Raw genomic sequence first — 19,119 nt, forward strand, 5'->3', positions numbered from 1 at the left:
ATGACCAATGTTGCATTGCTGTAAGGAACCTGATTCGCAGCTTCCGATTCTGCAGTTAAGGGGAAAGTTAAGGGACCCTTAAGTGAATGTTAACTTACGTTGCTGAGCGACCGATTCTCCGTTTTTTGCACCTCTTACTGCTGTGAAAGCTGTTATGCATTTTAGGCAAAGCCTAAACGCTGTCTGAAACATTTTTTTTAGATTTAAATTTTTTTAATTTATTTGTGAAAATGAAAAAGGGCAATTTCACTGCTTTTTCTCCGCATGCAGACCACATTAGACCAGGTCCAGATCCAAAACCACTATACCTAGGGCTCTCAAATCTGAAGTAGATTATTCCTCAGAGGCTAAGATTTCAATCAAACATAGTTTCAGATTTGTGAAACCTTTAAATAAAGATTATTATTATTCAATTTGTGAAAATACTTTAAAGTGTGATTTATGTGTTTTGCTGCAAATTGGAACCTAACTTGTCTGTGTCATATTGTCTTTGATATTTGTTGTGTGCTAACAAACAATAAAGTGATTGACTGATTGATCACCCAACCTAGGTATACCACCACAAAATAATGAGAATAAAAGGGGTGAGTTCATTCAAAGGGCAGAGTGGGAACATTTACTTCATTAGCACCATCAGAAGTCCCCATCAAGAGGTCACATTAACACACCTGATGACACCACGAGCACTCCTTCCTGGAAAGGACAGAAACTTAATGAGAGGCTATATAGTGCTGTGCTTCTTCACAGGGATAGGAAAAGAAGAGGAGAAGCCAGCCGGACCAAGAGACATCCAGCAGGGTGAAGGTGCTTCCTAAGCTCTCTTCAGCTCTCTGGGCAACATGCTGGACATAGCAGTCACCAATGTTCCACACTGCAACTATGCGAGGAAAATAACAGCTTCTATGTCACACCTAAAGGAGAAAACGTAACAAGGCAGCAACACCTAAAAATATCTAGATAACAGTCTGTATTTTCACTGTAATATAAGCAGTCTAAAGACTATAAGAGTTTATGCTGTGTGACCATAAACTTCAATTACCAGTCACAGAAAACTAGTTTTGCTGGATATAAATGTGTTAAACATGAGCAGCTAACTTTAGCCTAGCTAGTCATGTCTGAGTGCACAAATGCACTGCCAGTCAAGCTTCCTGCCAAGACGGCTAACAGTTAGCTAACCATTATAAAGTTACATGTCATTCTAAGAAAGGATAGCGATAGACTCTGTCACCTTGCCGGTAAATAAAAATAATGATTAAATCAGCCATACTACATTTAAAAGCATTTAAATGGAAATGAGCAACATAACATCAACTTACCTCCATCTCGCCTGTACAAGTAACAACTCCATCTCCAGTAGAGCAGGTGCTGGTCGGAGCCGTCGGAGCGAGCGGATTGTGGGCGTAGCCATGCGGTCGATGCAAACCCATGATTGGTCAGTCAAAACCACCAACAGAATCTTTTCTCGACCATTTTTGACTTGCAAAACGGTTTAACCTGCATAACTTTCTGACTCGCAAGGAAAACCGTTTGACTTGCAATCAAAGAGGACATATTAGATTAGTTTTAGAATTAAAACTTTTTGTGACACAAAAATGGCCTGTTTATTTATAATTAGGGGTCCAAGCCCGAAGTGGGCTGGGAGCCCGCGAATGCAAGGCAGCGCGGTTCCCAGTATCAGCGGAGCTGGGAACCCTATTGTTTTCGCACAGATTTTTATTTTTTTCTTCCGTGCATAACTCATACTGCAGCCTAGACATTAACTGCTAGGGACGCGAAACTCACAAGGTAGGTTCACAGTCTCAAGAGTACCTCTGGCGCAAAAATCCGCACACTTCTACCTCTAGGGGGCACTATACGCAAGGTCAACACGTTTGGGCTTGGAACTCCCGCTCACGAAGGCGGATATCAAAAACCTTACATCCACGTGTTCGGAGGATTGAGCTGAATCTCGTGGTATAGGCCACGCCCATTTCTGCTTAGACTTTTTTTCCACAAAATCGCAAAAACTGGAAAACCTGTTTTAATTAACTCCTCCGAAGCCGCAAGTCCGATTGGCACGAAACTTGGCACAGACCATCTCGGGACCAAGCCGAAGAAATTTTGTAGAAGGAATTTTGATCTGCCAAAAAATAAGCCATAAGACATTTTTGCGCAAACACTAAAAACAGGATGTCATGTCAGATCTTACGTTTGCAATGTCCGATCTCCACCAAACTCGGGGACCTTATTTGGCACGCCCTCCCGAGGGGTTGTGTGAAATTTGCCGTCAATCGGCCTCTAGGTGGCGCTATTAATTGGAAATCAAATAACACTCCCATAGACATACATCCATTTCAGATCTCCGTAACCGCAAGCCCCTTTAATTTATAACTCTGGTCATTTATTCTCCTTCCGTCGCTCGGGGGCCTGTGAACAGTAAATCATGGCGGGCCCAGGCCGACTCGCGCACCCTCCGCGGGGCCAGGGTGGGGGCGGCTTGCGCCGGGAGGCTTGGACCCACTTACAACCGCTTGCAGTTCTAGTTACAAACTTGATTTTTAATTGCAGTGCTATAAATATGCTCTGAAAACATTTTTTTTTTTTTAGCTTGCATTAAAAAAACCTTCATACCTTCCTCGCTTTGTTTTTCTGTGACCCAAGCCACAGTGTCACACACAATTAGTGCTGAGATACTTGATTCAATGGTAACTAGAACTGCAAGCAGTTGTAAGCGGGGTCCATGCCTCCCACCCCCCTCACCCCGTGGAGGGCGTGCGAGTCGACTCGGGTGCCTTGCGGTGGCTCGGGGGGCCCATGGAGAATAAACGGGCAGAGTTTGAAATTAAAGGGACTTGCAGTTAAGGAGATATAAAATGAATGGATGTGTATGGGAGCATTACTTGATGTACGATTAATAGCTCCACCTAGAGGCCAATTGACACCAAATATCACACAGTGCATCTGGAGGGCGTGGCAGATAAGGTCCCCGAGTTTGGTGTAGATCGGCCATTGCAAACCTAAAATATCACATCACATACAGTTTTTTGCATTTCGGCAAAACTTGTTAGCCTATAATTCAGATGTTTTTTGGCAGATCAAAATTCCGTCTACAAACTTTTATCAGCTTGGTCCATAGATGGTCCATGCCAAGTTTCGTGGCGATCGGAGATGCGGCTTCGGAGGAGTTAATTAAAATAGTTTTTTCAGTTTTCGTGATTTATCGAAATGAAAACGTCATTGTACAGAGGCGTGTCTTATACCATCCGAATCGGCAGAATCCCCCAAAGACGGAGATATAATTTTATGAATGTGCAATGCGTGTAGTTATGAGGCAAAATGTCCTTTGGTTCCAAATCCCGATATAAGGTTTTTGATATCCGCCTTTGTATGCGGGAGTTACAGCGATTTGAAAGTGCAAAACTTTGGACCTTGCTTGTAGCGCCCCTTAGAGGTAGAAGTGAGCGATTTTTTTTTTGCATGCCGTCCTCTCATGGGCCTGAACCTACCCTGTGAGTTTCGCATCTGTAGCGCTTACCATCTAGGCTGCAGTATCGGAATTAGGTGAAAACGTACGTACCCGCTGGTACTGGGAACCCAGCCCACTCGGGCTTGGACCCCTAATAATGTTGTTCTCTCTTGGCGGAACTTAGGCCACACACACACAGACGCATAAATCTACAGAGAAATGAAAATAAAAACTGCTCTGCATTTCAAACTTGGACTCATCTGTATGTCTTTCAAACACACACCAGCCTAACCACTAGCCATTAGGTTTAGACAAGCACTACAGAGCAGATACAATAAAGAACAAATTTATGTGTAGATGGAGACAGTAAGAGCAGTAATGAGGACCATGTAATGACCAACTCACAGAGCAGGCAGGATTCTGCATGTGTTTGAGCTGCAGCTGTTATATCTGTTACTTGTGCATCTGGAGAGACAAAATACCGTAATGAACTGAAGCTGCAGTTATAATCTACAAACACCTGTGATCCATTGTACACTTGAAGCATGCTGGACTCTGTCATCCAGGTCACAGTTATCCAAGGTAGGTTAATATCAAGGGCAACTTTAACTTCTTCACTTCTGAAGAGCCAATACATCTTAAAGTATCTTCAACCAAGTCCAGTTGCCTTTGATTTTAATGTTCCTTGGTGCTGGATTCAGATTTTTTGGTATTTGGGGTGAATGGAATAACAGTAAGAGGCTCTTTGTTCCTCTTCCCATCGACATTGGTCCTTAGGGGAAATTATTATCATGCTCAGTCACAATGCAGCGATGCATAATTACATTTTAAAACTACAAAGTGTATAAAGGTTGACCTCAGAAATGTTAATGAGGTTTCACGTCAAACACAAAGAACTGTACCACTGTCTCAAATGAACAAACTCGTGTGGCCTTCATTTCCTTTGGAACGCTGGTTCACATTTGTAACTAGGTCACAGCTGTCTGACAGTACAGGAGCTTTTACCTGTTACTCATTGTGTTTATTACCGAAACATATGTATAAAAAAAAGTGACTTTTTCTGTAAGAGTACAATGCTTTTTTCCTGAGATAAAAACATTTTACTAGAAACATGCCGATTATGATCAAAACTCTAGCAGCACTTTTAGTAAACACAACAACTTCATTGTTAGACCATACCAGACCAGGTTTGACCAGTAATGTTCTTCTGTATATGGCAAGTGTTGCTGGAGTTTTGACCTCTTCAAAATTATATGTCTCGCCAGAGGAAGAGAAATCTTTTGTACAAATAATTCTGGAGAAAAGAACAGTTTGTTTAGTAACACACTTAAAAAACAAAACTAACAGGTTTAACCTAAAATGTCCTCTAGCTGTATGAGGTTGCTAGTCAATCAAATTTGCAGATGCTGTAGGGATGAGATCTGGAGCACAGGGTTATAAATAAAGCTTTGGATAAGGTGCAAAATTGCACCTTATTATATATATATATATATATAACCCTGTGCTCCAGATCTCATCTTGCTGTCTTGTCTGTTACAGATTCCAAGAAAAGTAAAACCCAAAGTAAAGTTTAGGACAATACACAAAGATTCCCCTTACTATGTCCTTACTATAGCAGCAGGAACACTTACATCGCAGGCTGTGCATTGGTAAATGTACTTTTTAGTCAAGTAGTTTGACCAGAAATTAAAAAGAAAACCAATCAAACATCCAGGTAATGCACACAATCACTTTCCTCATTCTGCTCTATGAGGAAGTCAACAATTGAGCTGACTTTTGAGTCAGTTTCACATTGCTATTCATCGTGGCTATGAGGGGAGTGGAAAATATCTCTAACTGATTTTCAGTACTAGAGGATTTTGCTCCAGAGAAAGTAAGATGAAAAGAACCTCTGTCTTTGATCAAACCGAGCACCTTCAGTTGTAAAGTTGGTTTCTAGATGGGTCTGTGTTGTAAGAAACAATAGCTGAGGTTATTTCTCTTCTTTTATCTCCACTGGGGAGTCTGCTCTCTCCCTCTTCGCCGAAGCCGTCTCCTCTTTAACACTCCCATCGTCTGTTAGTGCTTTTCTTTTCCTCTCCTTCTTAATGAGGTCATTTTTCACCTTTTCCTTTGCACGCAGTGGTTTGACATCGGTGGTGGACTCAGAGGTGGCCAAGGAGCTCTCGCAGACAGTCGGACCCTCCCACTTTGGGATGTCGACTCCCAGCTCCTCCATCAGCTGTTTCATGACCTCGTCCACATAACCATGGATACGCAGGTACGCATGCTTATCCTACAAGACAGAAAATTACAACAGTGAAATGATGAACCCATAGGTTGTATAAAGTAAATTGATGTAGCCTCCAGGTCTGAAAAGTGAAGCCAATGAGCAAGTGCCTTAAACTTGCATTCTTTCTCATGGCCAGCAGGTGGCGACTCCGCTGGTTGCAAAAAGAAGTCAGATATATTAAGATAATGGGTGCGTTTCACTTAATGCGGCGCTTCGCATCGCTGACTTAACCTGTTGCATGCTGGACTTTACCAAGTATACCAAGTTTACATGACCCCGGAGTCACTCCGAAAGTCCACTGAGTCCATTTGGCTTGCGGCTGCCGGAACTAATCGCAGCCCTTCTAGTCAATGCTTGCGGTCACAGAAGTGATGCAGTGCTACCCAGAAGTCTTTCTTCTCTCCGCTGTGCGGAGAACAGGCAGCCAGTGTATTTTTGACAGAAGCCGCGTCAAGCACAGGAGCACAGAGCAGATGAACCAGGAAGGAAGTCAGACACAGACACGGCAGAGAGAATCTGGTCAATTTTCTAAATAAAACACTATGGGCAGACTCCCTAACGTACTACAATAAACACAGTAAAAAAGACAAAAAAAAGAAACAATTTAACTACGTAGCCAATCATGGTAGAAGCACAAAAAACAACCACTAATCACCAAATCAACAAAATCTAAACATGTCAGCACAATCAGGCAGGCAAAACGCTCTTATTCTGAAATGCCATTGGGAGTAGCCTACGTTCGTCCCTCAGAATTCCCATGATGCATGACGGTGATGGGAGTTTTGTTAAAATTTGCTAATATGTTTCCCATTTGTTTGAATACAATTGTTACTTCATGATTTATGTTTTTTAAACATTTCTGCTTAGAATATAGTGTTTTTTGTTGGCAATTGTCATTCTTGTGGTGGTTTACCATTGAAACCTGAAGGGACTGTTTAATTTGATAAGAACAGGATTTTCTTTGTTGTTGTTGGAAGCAAAGTGAATGCAGCATTCTCGTCCAGCTGTGTCTACAATCTACTGACATAAGCTTCATGACATACGTAGGGTCGGCCGCCCTCATGCAGTCACGCTACATCCGCTTATGGCGTGTTGGTAAGAAATTTTCTCCAACTTTCGCTGGTGCTGCAACATGTCACCATGTCACATGACATTAAAACCTTGCGGGAGCAAGGCGGCTGCAGTTTTCTGAGTCCGGCAACCGCAATAGTTTTTCTTCGGCTGTACCAAGTTGGAACCACCTTTTGCGCCATTTGCCTTTTTTGGGGCCGTGAGATAAGTCATTGTTCTAAGCTCACGCATTCTACGGGAGGTAGAATGTGTCTAACTTGACAGCTGTGTTTTTATACCCTACCCCTGCAGTCGCCTGCAGATCACATTTGACTATCAAGTCAGCAAAAGTCAGCCTCAGCATCTCGTATGCACCTAATGACCATACTGCTCACTTGATTTATTGATCACTTGATTAACCTTTTCTAAACACTTCTCAAATGAGTTTATGGACTTGGACGCTAGGCCAAAGTCTTCTTCAATACAGAATGATGTTCACTTTTAAAATATTATTATTATTAAATAATGGTCCCATTTGGCGTAAAATAGACAATAGAGTATGTTTTAGTGTGTGGCTACATGGTAATTGACAAGTTGCTACCACGGTGACCAGTCAATCAGGATAGAGGTGCAGCAATGTGTATCCATGGCAAGGTGTACATTTAACTACCTGTGAACTTGTTTTTGGGTGCTGTCAGTGTTTTCGTCTAAGAACTCTGACACTGTCACAGTGTGTTTACGGTTCGTTAATTGTAACATTTCCCATGTGTATGTGCCAGGCAGTAATAAAGGAATAAGACTCACGTGTTTTGTGGGTTGCAGGTTGACAATGGCCACTTTCCCTCCTTTGCGCTTGGTGAGGAGCGGAAGGTCTCCACTGGGTTTGATCTGCAAGGAGGTGCCGAGCGTCAGTGCCAAGTCCGCTCGTCTGGGTGCAGACAGTAGAGAAATACGTCACACATAATATTCACTTGTGTTCTTATTTGCCTGTTATTAAGAGGGATCTACTGTTGTGCGTTAAGTTGGTAGCAAGGAAAACATTAACCAAGTCGAAGAAAGTACGTTTTGTGCCTCTCATGTATCATCATTACATTTGAGTCACAGTGCCAAGTCTGTTTCTCTGACAAATAATTACCTGCTGATATTTGAAAAACCCAGAAGATTGTTTAACAACACCTACAACTGTTCTGAAGGTATTCCCAGAATCTGAAGACTGTTGCTTTTTAGTAAGTAAAGACTGCATTTCTCATCCAGGATGCCATATGTCCATATGAAAATATGAACGCATTATTTTGTATGAAAATATAAAATATTGGAAAGAAACATCAATATATACTTACATGTACTAGATAATAAAATGTTTACACTTTGGTTCGCCTTACGCAGATTGAGAAAGGAGACAATTTGGGAAACATGTAACAAATCTTTTCTGATCTTATCTTGCAGCAGACGGAATATTTATTCATCCAAATGGTTCGAAAAATTTGAGGATTCTTAAAATGCCTTCAGAACAGCCATAAGTGTCGTAAAAATGATCTGCTGGATTTTTCAAAGATTGCTTGTCAATCCTGTTTTAAAGAAACAGATGGTTAGCGCAGTGACTCACATGTATTGCTCATAGAGGAGAGGCGCTAACTGTTATCTGTTGATTTTCAGTAACACACATCCAGCAAAGCAATCTCCACCGCAAACGCTTAGCTCACTGCGATCTGTCATAATGAAAGAAACAGTATAAACACTCCACGGGAATAGTCTCCTATTCATGAAAGAGACAAGGTGAAATAGAAGTTATCTCTAACTCCTGTTTCACATGTACGTGCATAGCCCAACATCTCTGTACATCACAAAGTAAATTAAAACAATGTAAACAAACTTACTATGGGGGGAATATAATTAAAGCATGGTACTGCCCAATTACGTACGATAAATCTGTGTAGTGCTTCAACGGGTGAAATCCACACTGAAATATAAATTGAAACCTTCGTCATAACTATCTATATAGAGCTACAGTAGAAATAAACTCAACTTTAATTAGCTGCCAATTTTTTGTTGAAACTAATAAACACGCTGCACATCGGAGTTCAATGGTCAGAGCCCCAAATCTCCTCTTTGTAATTGAAATGTTACTTATGCATCTATTGTGGGTCACTGAGTACATCAAGGTGAAAATCTTGCTGCTTTGTAAACCCACAAGCTTTTTGAGGCTGAAAGACTGAATGGAAGTAACACGACACGCACGAGGCAAATGGAAGCATTAAAGCAGACTGGTGCATACACAAACCCTAAAACGATTTTCCAATAAGGGCTTATGTCAGGATGCTGACAGCAAAGCCACGCAGAACGCTCAAGCGAACAGATCCAACAAAATATTTCACATTTTTCAGTTCACAGGGCACGTCTGAACTGTGACTCGTGTTATTTAGCTGAAACGAAAGTGTCAAAGGAAATCAAGATAGATGAGAGTTTGTGCTGTTTGCGACGCTATAAAGACAGATGCTGAATGAAAAAAAAACTGCTGCAAATTTGTCTCTCTCACCTGCTGGCATCTTCCGCTTTGTTCAGGTCTCTGTCAGGAAGAGCATCCTCCCAGTCCAGTATAGTGCTTATCAGCTTTCCTCTGTTTTAGTAAAGAACACACTAATAAATGGATCATGGTACATTAGTGGTCATTTCAAAAACGTGGTGAAAGCATGTGTTACCTGCAGGCTCTCAGTCCTCTGGATCGTACCACATCACAGTAACGTCCTGTTGGTTTCAACCCCATCACGCCGATCACTTTCTCTCGGACATACTGCCTGGAAAACCAAGAGTCCTACAGATTATGTCTCGGTTCAACAAGATCAGCTTCAGTTTAGTTACAATTCAGAAGAAAAAGCTGCGTACATGCACCTTACCAAGGTCCATTTTTACTTATAATTTATGAACTGACAGACGACAACATGATAATACAGACTCAGTGGACACTTTATTAGAGACACAGAAATGCTCTCTCTGGTGTATCAGGGACTCAACGGCATTATGTAGCTGCAAAGTTGTTTATACAGTTATACCTCTGTTCTATTTCATCCCAAAGATATAGAAACACAGTGCAGGTCACTGGAATAAAACAAAATCACTGTCATGTTCCTAGAATCGTTTTGAGATAAGCTCTGTGAATGGGTGCATTATTTAAGTTTGAAAAAGGATAGACTGTGGTGTAGCTAGTCGGCAACAAATAGGCCCGCAGTTAGTTTTAAGGTGCACACAATTACACAAAATTACACCGCAGGCTTTTACCTTAGATGCAAGGCAGGATCCATTATGGATTCATACTGGCACACACCTGATACTGTGCATGCTAATATTAGGTGAAGAGTAATTCAACCTCTTATCTGCATGCTTTATATCTTGCATTGCAGCCACTTGATTTGCTTTTTTTTTAATCACTTCCAAAGAGGTGTACATAATAAAATGGCCTAAAACTGAACGTTTGTGGCAGACAGCAGCTTGTAAAGACGAGAATGATCAAATGTAGTTTGGTGGTGTTTGGTGCGTGTGTGTGTGCGCATGCACATACCTGCCACACTTCTCACACTCCTCCACAAACATGTTTCCATGAAGCTCTGATAACATATCCCTAATAAAGCAAGAGGGAGAAAAGTCCTCAAAGGCATGAAGATCACAAAGATGATATTCACTTTGATCATTGTCGCCGAAGTTAATGTCGGGACTCTTGAACGCAACTTTTTCCTCACTCCTTCTTTGCAACTCACTTTCTAATAAATATTCTGCAGTCTCATATTCACTTCTGCGTTCCACCTGGCACCTGTGCAGATTAGATCCAACCAGTTTACTTTACCAGTGCGTCTGCTGTCTCAATGATTTCCTCAGAGAACGGCCACTTTGCTGTCCAACCTCGTCTGAAGAAACTGATGGAGGTTAGAGGGAGAGCTAAGAAATGGCTTCCAGGGAAAGCAAGTCTCCCAATATGCATAAAGGCTGGATGTATGCACTGAATGAAAATTTTGATTCTTGGCCTTGGGTTAGTCCAGTATGATTGGATATTCCAGACTCAGACCAAACATTTTCCATTAGACTGAGCGTTATTTGAGCCGTATTTAAAGAGCAACTAATTTCTGGCACTGTTACAACTGTTATCACAAAAGCAGCAGCTTCATATTTAAAAACATTGAGTCACAACCTGACGTGTAACAAATTGACGTGAAACACTTAACAATGTATATATTTGTGTTTATAAAATATTAGAAAGTAATCAAAACAAACTATAACATGGTTGTTTCCTCCTCAATAAGGAATTCACTGCATTTTCTAAATAAATTCCTCTAAATAAGCCCCCAAATGAAATATATATTAGCATACAGAGAACATTTTTCATTTATATTTGGATCATTTTGTGAAAATGAAGAACTTTTGCTGTTGCCATACAGCATCTGATAGGATGATACATCTTTAAATCTGTACTACTGAATGCATCCATATCAACAATAGATCAACTGACGACATGTAATACGAAAGTGGTCACTCGTAGTCACAACCCCGCAGAGAACTCTATGGAGCATTTCAGAATCTCTCAGCTCCTTGTTTTGGTTTTACTAACAGGTAACGTCGGTATTTTTCAACCTCATTTTTTCTTTCTATGTGACTAACTGGGACAACCTGTTTTGAAATATGACCAGTATTGAGAAAGTGCGGTGCAGACGAAACAGGCCCACAACATTATCCTAGTGGGCAATTGTGGCCCGTCAAAGTACGCCCAATTTAGTGCTTGTTTTGGATTGTTCTTACAAGAGTCTGACAACGTTGTCGAAAGGATCCCTACAAGGACAGACCTTTTTTAAAGAGTAAGATCCTTTTTATTCAACCAGAAAACGTCCCTATATCGCTCTTGTCAAAGCCACCAGACTCCATTGATAAAAACTGTAATTTTACCTCGCAAAACACAGAGTTGCTGGTAGACCAGAGGGATAAAAAAAATTCAAGGGAGTCTGGTGGCTTTGACGGAAAGGTCTATCTCTGTAGGGATCCTTTCCATAATGTTGTCAGACACTTATAATAAAAATCTGAGCCTGTCCGTGGCAAAAAAAGCACATTAGTGGACATACTTACAAAACCAGATCCCTGGGTTTAAATACAGCACTCTGCAACTGGATATTGGACTTCCTCACAGACAGACACCAGTCATTTTGGCTGTGTGCTCAGCTCCCTCTTGTTCATGCTGTACACCCACAACTGCATCCCCCAACATGGAGAGAACTCTGTTGTGAAGTTTGCGGACGACACAACCATCATCGGCCGGATTTCAAACAACGATGAGACTTCATATCTGGAGGAAATTGATAATCTTGCAGAGTGGTGCTCAGAGAACAACCTACTGCTCAACGTCAGCAAAACTAAGGAGCTCATCATTGATTTCAGGAAGAAGGGGATAAAGACACACACTCCTGTCTACATCAGTGGTGCTGAGGTGGAGCAGGTGAATAGTTTCAGGTTCCAGGGAATCAGCATCACAGAGAACCTGACATGATCATCTCACATCTCCACGCTGAGCAAGAAAGCTCAGAAACGACTATATTTCTTGAGGAAGCTTACGAAGGCCAAATTCCCACACCAAGTTCTAGCCAGCTTTTACAGAGGAGCAATAGAAATAGCATCCTGACTGGAAACATCACAAACTGGCATGGGATGTGCACGGCCCCGGACTGGGGGGCTCTGCAGCGGGTGATTAAAACTGCTCAGAAGATCATTGGTACCCATCTCCTGAGCATCAGTGATATCGATGAGGTGCCTAAGCAGAGCCCAAAGGATACTAAAGGACAGTACCCACCCCAGCCACAGCCTGTTCACCCTGCTACCTTCTGAGAAGAGATATAAAAGTTTCTGCTGCCACACCATCAGACTGCAGAGCAGCTTTTTCCCTCAAGCTATCAGACTCCTAAGCTCAAATTCATCCTCAGCACTGCTCCACTGAACACTGAATATTGTTTATTTCTGTTTACTGTTTTCATAATTGCTTCTGTATTATTTTATATTGTCTGCTATGTAGCAGAAGGGAGTTACAAAGCTCTATTTCATTATATAACCTGTTACATTGTGACAACAAATGTACCTACCTACCATTCTTTGATGGGCCTCAGTTATAGCCCTTTCTCGCTGCTACTGACTGCAGCGCACACGCTCCATACTGGACCAATTTATAAAAATGTTGTCCAATTAGTCACATAGACACAAAAAGGTTGAAAAATTCAGAAGTTACCCATTAATGTTCTGGTTCAGTCTCACTGCTCTCAACAACCTTGTTTCCAGCAGCAGCAGGCAGCTCTTTTGAGAAAAATAAATAAACAAAAAACGCTCTGAAAAACGACTATATGCCAGCTGCCCAGCCCTCCTAGCAACTGGCTGGTGAACACAGTGGAGCATTTGAAGGTTAGGAGCCAGATGTTTCCATGAGGAGCTGAAGGAGGATGAAAATTGGACTTACACTCATCAGGTCTACATTAACTCAGAATTTATGCTGCTCTGTGTCTTTAAATTGTTTGCTAACAAGTTCACCATAACAACTTGTTGGGTGTATATATGCCATTGTTGTAGAGCTGTAACAATCAGCTGATGAATCGATTAGTCAATAAACAGAAAATTAATCAGCAACTATTTTGATCTTTATTTTGATTTTTAAGTCAAAAATGACACTGTCATTGTGATGGCTGTAGCTTCTACTTGTCTTAACATGATCGTAAACTGAGTAAACAAGACGTGATCACATCTAGGATGTGGCAAATTTTACTATTTTGTAAAGTTTAAACAAACAAACAAATAATTAAGCAATTCATTGAAAAAATAATCGTGGGAGTTAATCATTTCTGAAAATGAAAAAAAAAAAACGTCTGTTGCAGCTCTACAGTGTCATATTTACAGCTTGTTTCGATGCCCCCATGTGGGACAACAAATGAATACCACTGTAAGGGCTACCTGTGACTTTGAGTGTTCAGAAAGGCGCCTATAAATAAAATGTATTATTATTATTATTACTAGTAAACATAATGTGGCTTATCTGTGATATAATGCATTGCTCCACGCACAATAACAACCATGATTTGAGTTAGCTACAGAGTGTGTAAAATGCTTCATGTGTGTATATCACGCTTCAGGACTGCAGGCAGCGCAGAGTTACCTGGGGAAGCCTGATCGGACATGTAGGCCGTCCACATTCTGGCTGATGAGATACTTGAGGTGCCCGGCCCTCTGCAGTCCCAGGAGGGCCATGTGAGTCAAGCTGGGTCGGGCATCTTCAAATGTGGTGTCAAAGTGAGGGGACTCGCCCTTTTCTTCCAACGTCCACACACCCTTTGGACCCCTGAAACAGAGAATATAGCAATGAATAGGCTGATCGCATATATAGGATTGGACAGATTGCAATGCAGTGGGTGGGTGCATTAGGTGTCTAAAACTGGTGCGTGGGTTTGTATTCATGGATGAGTATTAGCAATCTGATGGGAGGATTTCTGCAAAGAAGTTCTGCCAAGTTTGTGTACCAAATTGACAACATGCTGTGAAATGTTGCAAGCCCACTGGAAATATGGAAAACCACTGAAAAACATTGCATTGCATTGAAATGATTCTTCCACTGCTGGATGATGAGAGAAAACAGAAGCATCAATAGTCTAATATGACAGAAATATCTCTAACAGCATACAGTGACACGTTTTCAGACTAAAATGTACAAAATGTGTAGTCCAATGTGAGATCATTCTGTTCATGCTTCTTTAATAAACCAGTCAATTTTGGGTGTCTGAATAAGGACTGAGGGATGAACACAGCGCTGCTGTCAGTACTGCTGCCGTCTAACACCCTGACAGTTGCCAAGTTACTTCGAGGACACGCAACTTGTCTTGCATCAGATGAGGGAACGCATCCTCAAATGCAGGCACAACAGTCTCATCTCCCGCTTTCTATTTGAACTACATCAATGTGATTCATTGCCTTCTCGCCCAAGACAAGTTCAAAGATGTACCACCATTTGCGGAGATGCGTGTATGTCACTTATTTCATGCTTATCACCATGACAAAGATGCTGCAGTAGATGAAAGCCACGAAGGATCTATAAAGCTGGCGTATTCACATCTTTTGGTGTCGTCAATAATAGTAATCATTACTTACTCTCAGCTAAAGCACGAGCGTGTGTGTGTGTGTGTTTGTGTCCTTGTGGGAGCAGTGGGAATACAATTTGAGATAGTGGGCCTTATGTATTTATAGGAACCTTGGCTTTAATGGTGTTGCCGTCCAAGGTCGAATAATACATGAGTGACAAGCAGACCAATCAAATGTTAAATTTCCATATTAACATCACCAGGCACGTATATATGAATTCACACAAAGGAATGTCTGTCATTCACACCAGAATGAACTCAATGTCTTCCTGAGTAACAAAAAGGCCTCTGTCTTATGTGCAACACCTCAACTATTAGGGCATAATTCTGACACTGTAATGGAAGATAACCAAATAAAACAAAAAAATTTTTTCAGTGTTTACAAAGAGCTGGATCTGACAAATAATAAGCAAGTACCGCCCCCATCTGGTCATGCAGCGGGACTACAAGAGAAACAAGGAGGTTGAGCCAAAAACTCCATGTTTTGTCTACCAGACATAAAAAAAAAAAAAAAAGGAGGATGTGACAAAGTACAATCTGTTCAATAACTCTTCTGACTGAAGCAATTCAAGACTCCCACAAGCAACAGCTCCGTCTCTCTTATTGCTATATTATACAATGTTTTCTTTTCATATTCATTCAACATTTATAAACTACATATTTTGGTTTAGTCTTGATTCAACATTAAGTTAACTGCTTTGGGAAGATATGAGCTCTCAAGACAAGACACGTCTTATGACAATGGGTTGCTCAAAATGACAATAAAAATACGAACTTTCTGCAGCGCTACTTGTAATGTAAACCGAGTACCTTACAATCAACGTGCCAAGAGAATAACATAGTATTTTGTTAAAAACAGAGTTGAATGAAGTATTTTAAAGAATAAGGAATTTGATGCGGCATACTATGTCAATGCATATACAGTATGTCTTAGCTACGAAAACCTTGTTTTTATTTTTATTATCTAATCATAAAAGTAGGAGCCAGTGTAATGACAGATGAAAACATTCATGTGACCACTGAAGAGCAAGGTGTCTAGAACAGCTAGGAAAAGCAGATTAGTCCTAAAGAGGTAGACCTTAACTTTTCAGAAAATCAAAACAGGAAAAAACATCTAAATAAATATAAATATAAATAATATTATTTTATTTTATTATTATGATCCTTCTTTTCAAGGCTGCTAAAAATCTGAAATGGCAATAAACACATTTAGAGTCCTTTCCGTCTCTCCTCCTTCCAATTTCTGATCAAATGTTTGTTCCTCCAAACTCAGCATTTTACAATAGGAATATCTCCACAATAGCACCTATAATCTACAATTCTCATGTGATCAGGAGAGGTGATTGTCAACCTTTCAGAATGGGATACCTTCCAATAACTGCTCATTAGCTCTAATCTCAAACTGTGTTGAGCAGCAGTGGTGTGCTGTGAGATGTTGAAACCGGGTAACAAAAAACTGCAGGTGACAGCTGTTCATGTTCACAGATATTATGCGTTTGTTTTGTGATTGTTACACTTTGTTATAATGATTATTATGTTATTATGGTCCTCAGGTGTAATATATTGATAAATTTGTTTCCATCAGTATATGTATGCTTGATATCATTATCTTTATTTTTGCATGGGACAGAGTAGGTAAACTCCATGCTGAAATTTGAGGTCAGTTTTGCTGTGTTCATTGTGTTCATGTGCATGGTTGAGAGAGAAAAGCGCTGTCTGCGAGTTTGAGCAGTATAGTGACTTTGTTTGTACCTCACCTGAAATCAGGGATGCCTACTGAGGTGCTGATTCCTGCTCCAGAGTGGACAACCAAGTACTGAGATTCTTTTATTAACTGAGCGAGGGTCTCCACCTTCGCCTTCAGCTCCTCAGGACTATCAAAAACCTGCCACAGAGCAGAAAACATCAAGTCAACAGCTGTTGGATAGTGGAACAATCAAATAACACAATATTTCTGAAACATAGCAACTGCTATTTGGTGTAGCAAAGGGGACGGCACAGTTGGTGTCGAGGGGCCCTAGTGGTCAGCTCACTCTTTTAAAGCCAAAGGGCCTTGAGACACACACTATATGCGCTGAGGTGTCCAGGGGCCTGAGGAATCAGCTAACATTTTAAGCACCAAGGGGCACGGGAGCCCTGACACTGTAAGCACTGAGCAGTCTGGGGGGCCTGGTGGTTAGCTCACGCTATAAGCACCCTGGGGCCTAGTGACACTGGAGTTCAATTTCCTTCAGAAGTCTGGAGCATGCAGCCTGAGGCCACTGCCCGGCTCATAAATTGTTATATCATCTTGTGTTTCAGTTTTAATGTACTGTCCTTTGCTGTAAGCAAACATGTAGCAAAAGTGTATTACTTACAAATGATATAATTTTAAAAAATCCATCATGCATATGGACAGTGTCAAAGACAATAAAATCTAATTAAAAACCCTGATGAAACCAGCTTGTCTGCCGAAAGGTTTGATTTAACTGTATGAGTGTCTGCATCTCTTGTCTTCTATACCCTGGTTGTTTTTAAATGTTACATGTGTATATTGTAATTGAGCAGAGCTTTTGCTAAACATGTAACAGCTTTGGGAACAGAATTGTATTCTGTCTATAGTAAAGCTTTAACAGAGACTGTTTATCACATCTCAACAGAGGTGGAGAGTAATTAAATATATTCACTCCCATCAATGTACTGTACACTTAATCTATTTTATGCATCTGAATACTTCTACATTCCTCTACATTTCAGAGTAAATTGTTGTAGCTATTGGCCCTTTACTCCTTTATGTGATTTCTGGAGGTAATGTCTCTAATTGTAATCTAATTATGAATGCAAGTCTTACATATAAATGTTTTTCACTTCAACACAAATGCATTTGAATTTCCACTAAAGGCATTAATAAAGATGACGCACTGCTTGAGTCTAAATTATTTTAAACTATTTACACTGTAGTTAGACAGTGTAAAGACCTAGACCAACCACGACAATAAAACAAACTCCTTAACGTTACACATTAGCTAACTATGTAAAACTAATGCAAAACTCGGGAATGGAGTCATTCTAAATCATTCTGTTTCTTCACAACTTTCTATTGTTAGCTACCAATTCCGCATTTTTTCCACAATAAAACATGGAACGCGGGTAATTTTAATTGAGGTATTTCTATTTAAATATATTTCAAGTACTTTCTCCACCCCAACATCTTAAAGACCGAACATGAACCAGGGCTTTCTCGGCTAAGTTAACATGTTAGCAGTTTAGAAGCTAAGTATCTAGCTCACGGTATCTTTTACCTCTGGAAGTCCGCAAACACCTTTATCTGCGTACGGCGAGAGCCCGGCAGCATAATCCACAGACATGGCTGTTGTTGGTATCGTATATTTATTATTTTTGTTCAGAAAACTGCTCCTGTATCATAAAGTGGGTGATCTCCCAGGCGGGTTCCTGACGCATTGTGTTGTTTGGGTGACGTCATCACTTAGCGACAACATATGGTGCGTTTAGAGCAAGTGGGAAAGCAGTGGTGGACAGCAAACACAAATTTGAGGAACCTGTACTTTACTTGTGTATTTTATTTTCATGCTTCTTTCTACTTCTACTCCACTACATCTCAAAGGGAAATAGTGTACTTTTTATTTCACTACATTCATCAAACACCTTTACAAACAAAGCTTTTTTACACACAAAACATATGAAGAGTTTAAAAAATGTGTTTTATACTACAACTGAAACGATTAGTTGGTTCACAGAAAATTTATTGGCAACTACTTTGATCTTTTAAGTAATTTTTCATGCGACATTTTATGGTTCTAGCTTCACAAATGAGAATATTTGCTGCTTTTCCTTCACTGCAGTCGATTAATGGAGAAAATAATCAGAAGCTGAATCTACAATGTAAATTATTATTAGTTGCAGTCCGATACAAAATAGTTCAAAATGAGCTCAACCAACAGTAAAATCCTGCTTTTACATTAATGCATGAGTAATAATAATCTCATGATATAATATGTATAGTCACAGGGGACATTTTTCTGCTTTGACTAGGCCTACTTTTACTTTTAACAATTTATGTAGGCTACATTTTCATCATTATACTTACATACTTTTACCTAAGTCCAGCAATATAAGTGTCTTTAACTAGTTACTGAAACGTTCCTTCATCCTCTTTCTTACCTTCACTCCATTACCTGATCTCATGAGGAAAGACTTGCCCCAAATTC

At 40.5% G+C, this 19,119-nt stretch overlaps 1 protein-coding gene across 1 annotated transcript; it reads right to left on the reverse strand.

Moving 5' to 3' along the window:
* Positions 1 to 4,920: 4,920 nt before the first annotated feature.
* On the reverse strand, positions 4,921 to 18,359 carry sirt6 (sirtuin 6). Its single transcript, XM_046052948.1, has 8 exons — positions 18,193 to 18,359; positions 16,669 to 16,796; positions 13,936 to 14,118; positions 10,324 to 10,383; positions 9,467 to 9,562; positions 9,304 to 9,384; positions 7,572 to 7,695; positions 4,921 to 5,720 (listed from the first exon to the last, which is right to left on the reverse strand). Exons 1-8 carry the CDS (start codon positions 18,256 to 18,258, stop codon positions 5,418 to 5,420), a joined length of 1,041 nt encoding a protein of 346 aa, XP_045908904.1. The 5' UTR covers positions 18,259 to 18,359; the 3' UTR covers positions 4,921 to 5,417.
* Between the last annotated feature and the right edge of the window lie 760 nt (positions 18,360 to 19,119).

Source organism: Micropterus dolomieu, linkage group LG06, assembly GCF_021292245.1.
Source record: "Micropterus dolomieu isolate WLL.071019.BEF.003 ecotype Adirondacks linkage group LG06, ASM2129224v1, whole genome shotgun sequence".
NCBI classification, from domain to species: domain Eukaryota; kingdom Metazoa; phylum Chordata; class Actinopteri; order Centrarchiformes; family Centrarchidae; genus Micropterus; species Micropterus dolomieu.

Excerpts from the sequence above, each read along its gene's own strand:
- sirt6 (XM_046052948.1), bottom strand. The coding sequence starts at position 18,258 with ATGTCTGTGGATTATGCTGCCGGGCTCTCGCCGTACGCAGATAAAGGT. Across the intron at positions 16,797-18,192 it reads GTGTTTGCGGACTTCCAGAG|GTTTTTGATAGTCCTGAGGA; the intron begins GTAAAAGATACC and ends GCTCTGTGGCAG. Across the intron at positions 10,384-13,935 it reads GTCCGATCAGGCTTCCCCAG|GGATATGTTATCAGAGCTTC; the intron begins GTAACTCTGCGC and ends TTGCTTTATTAG.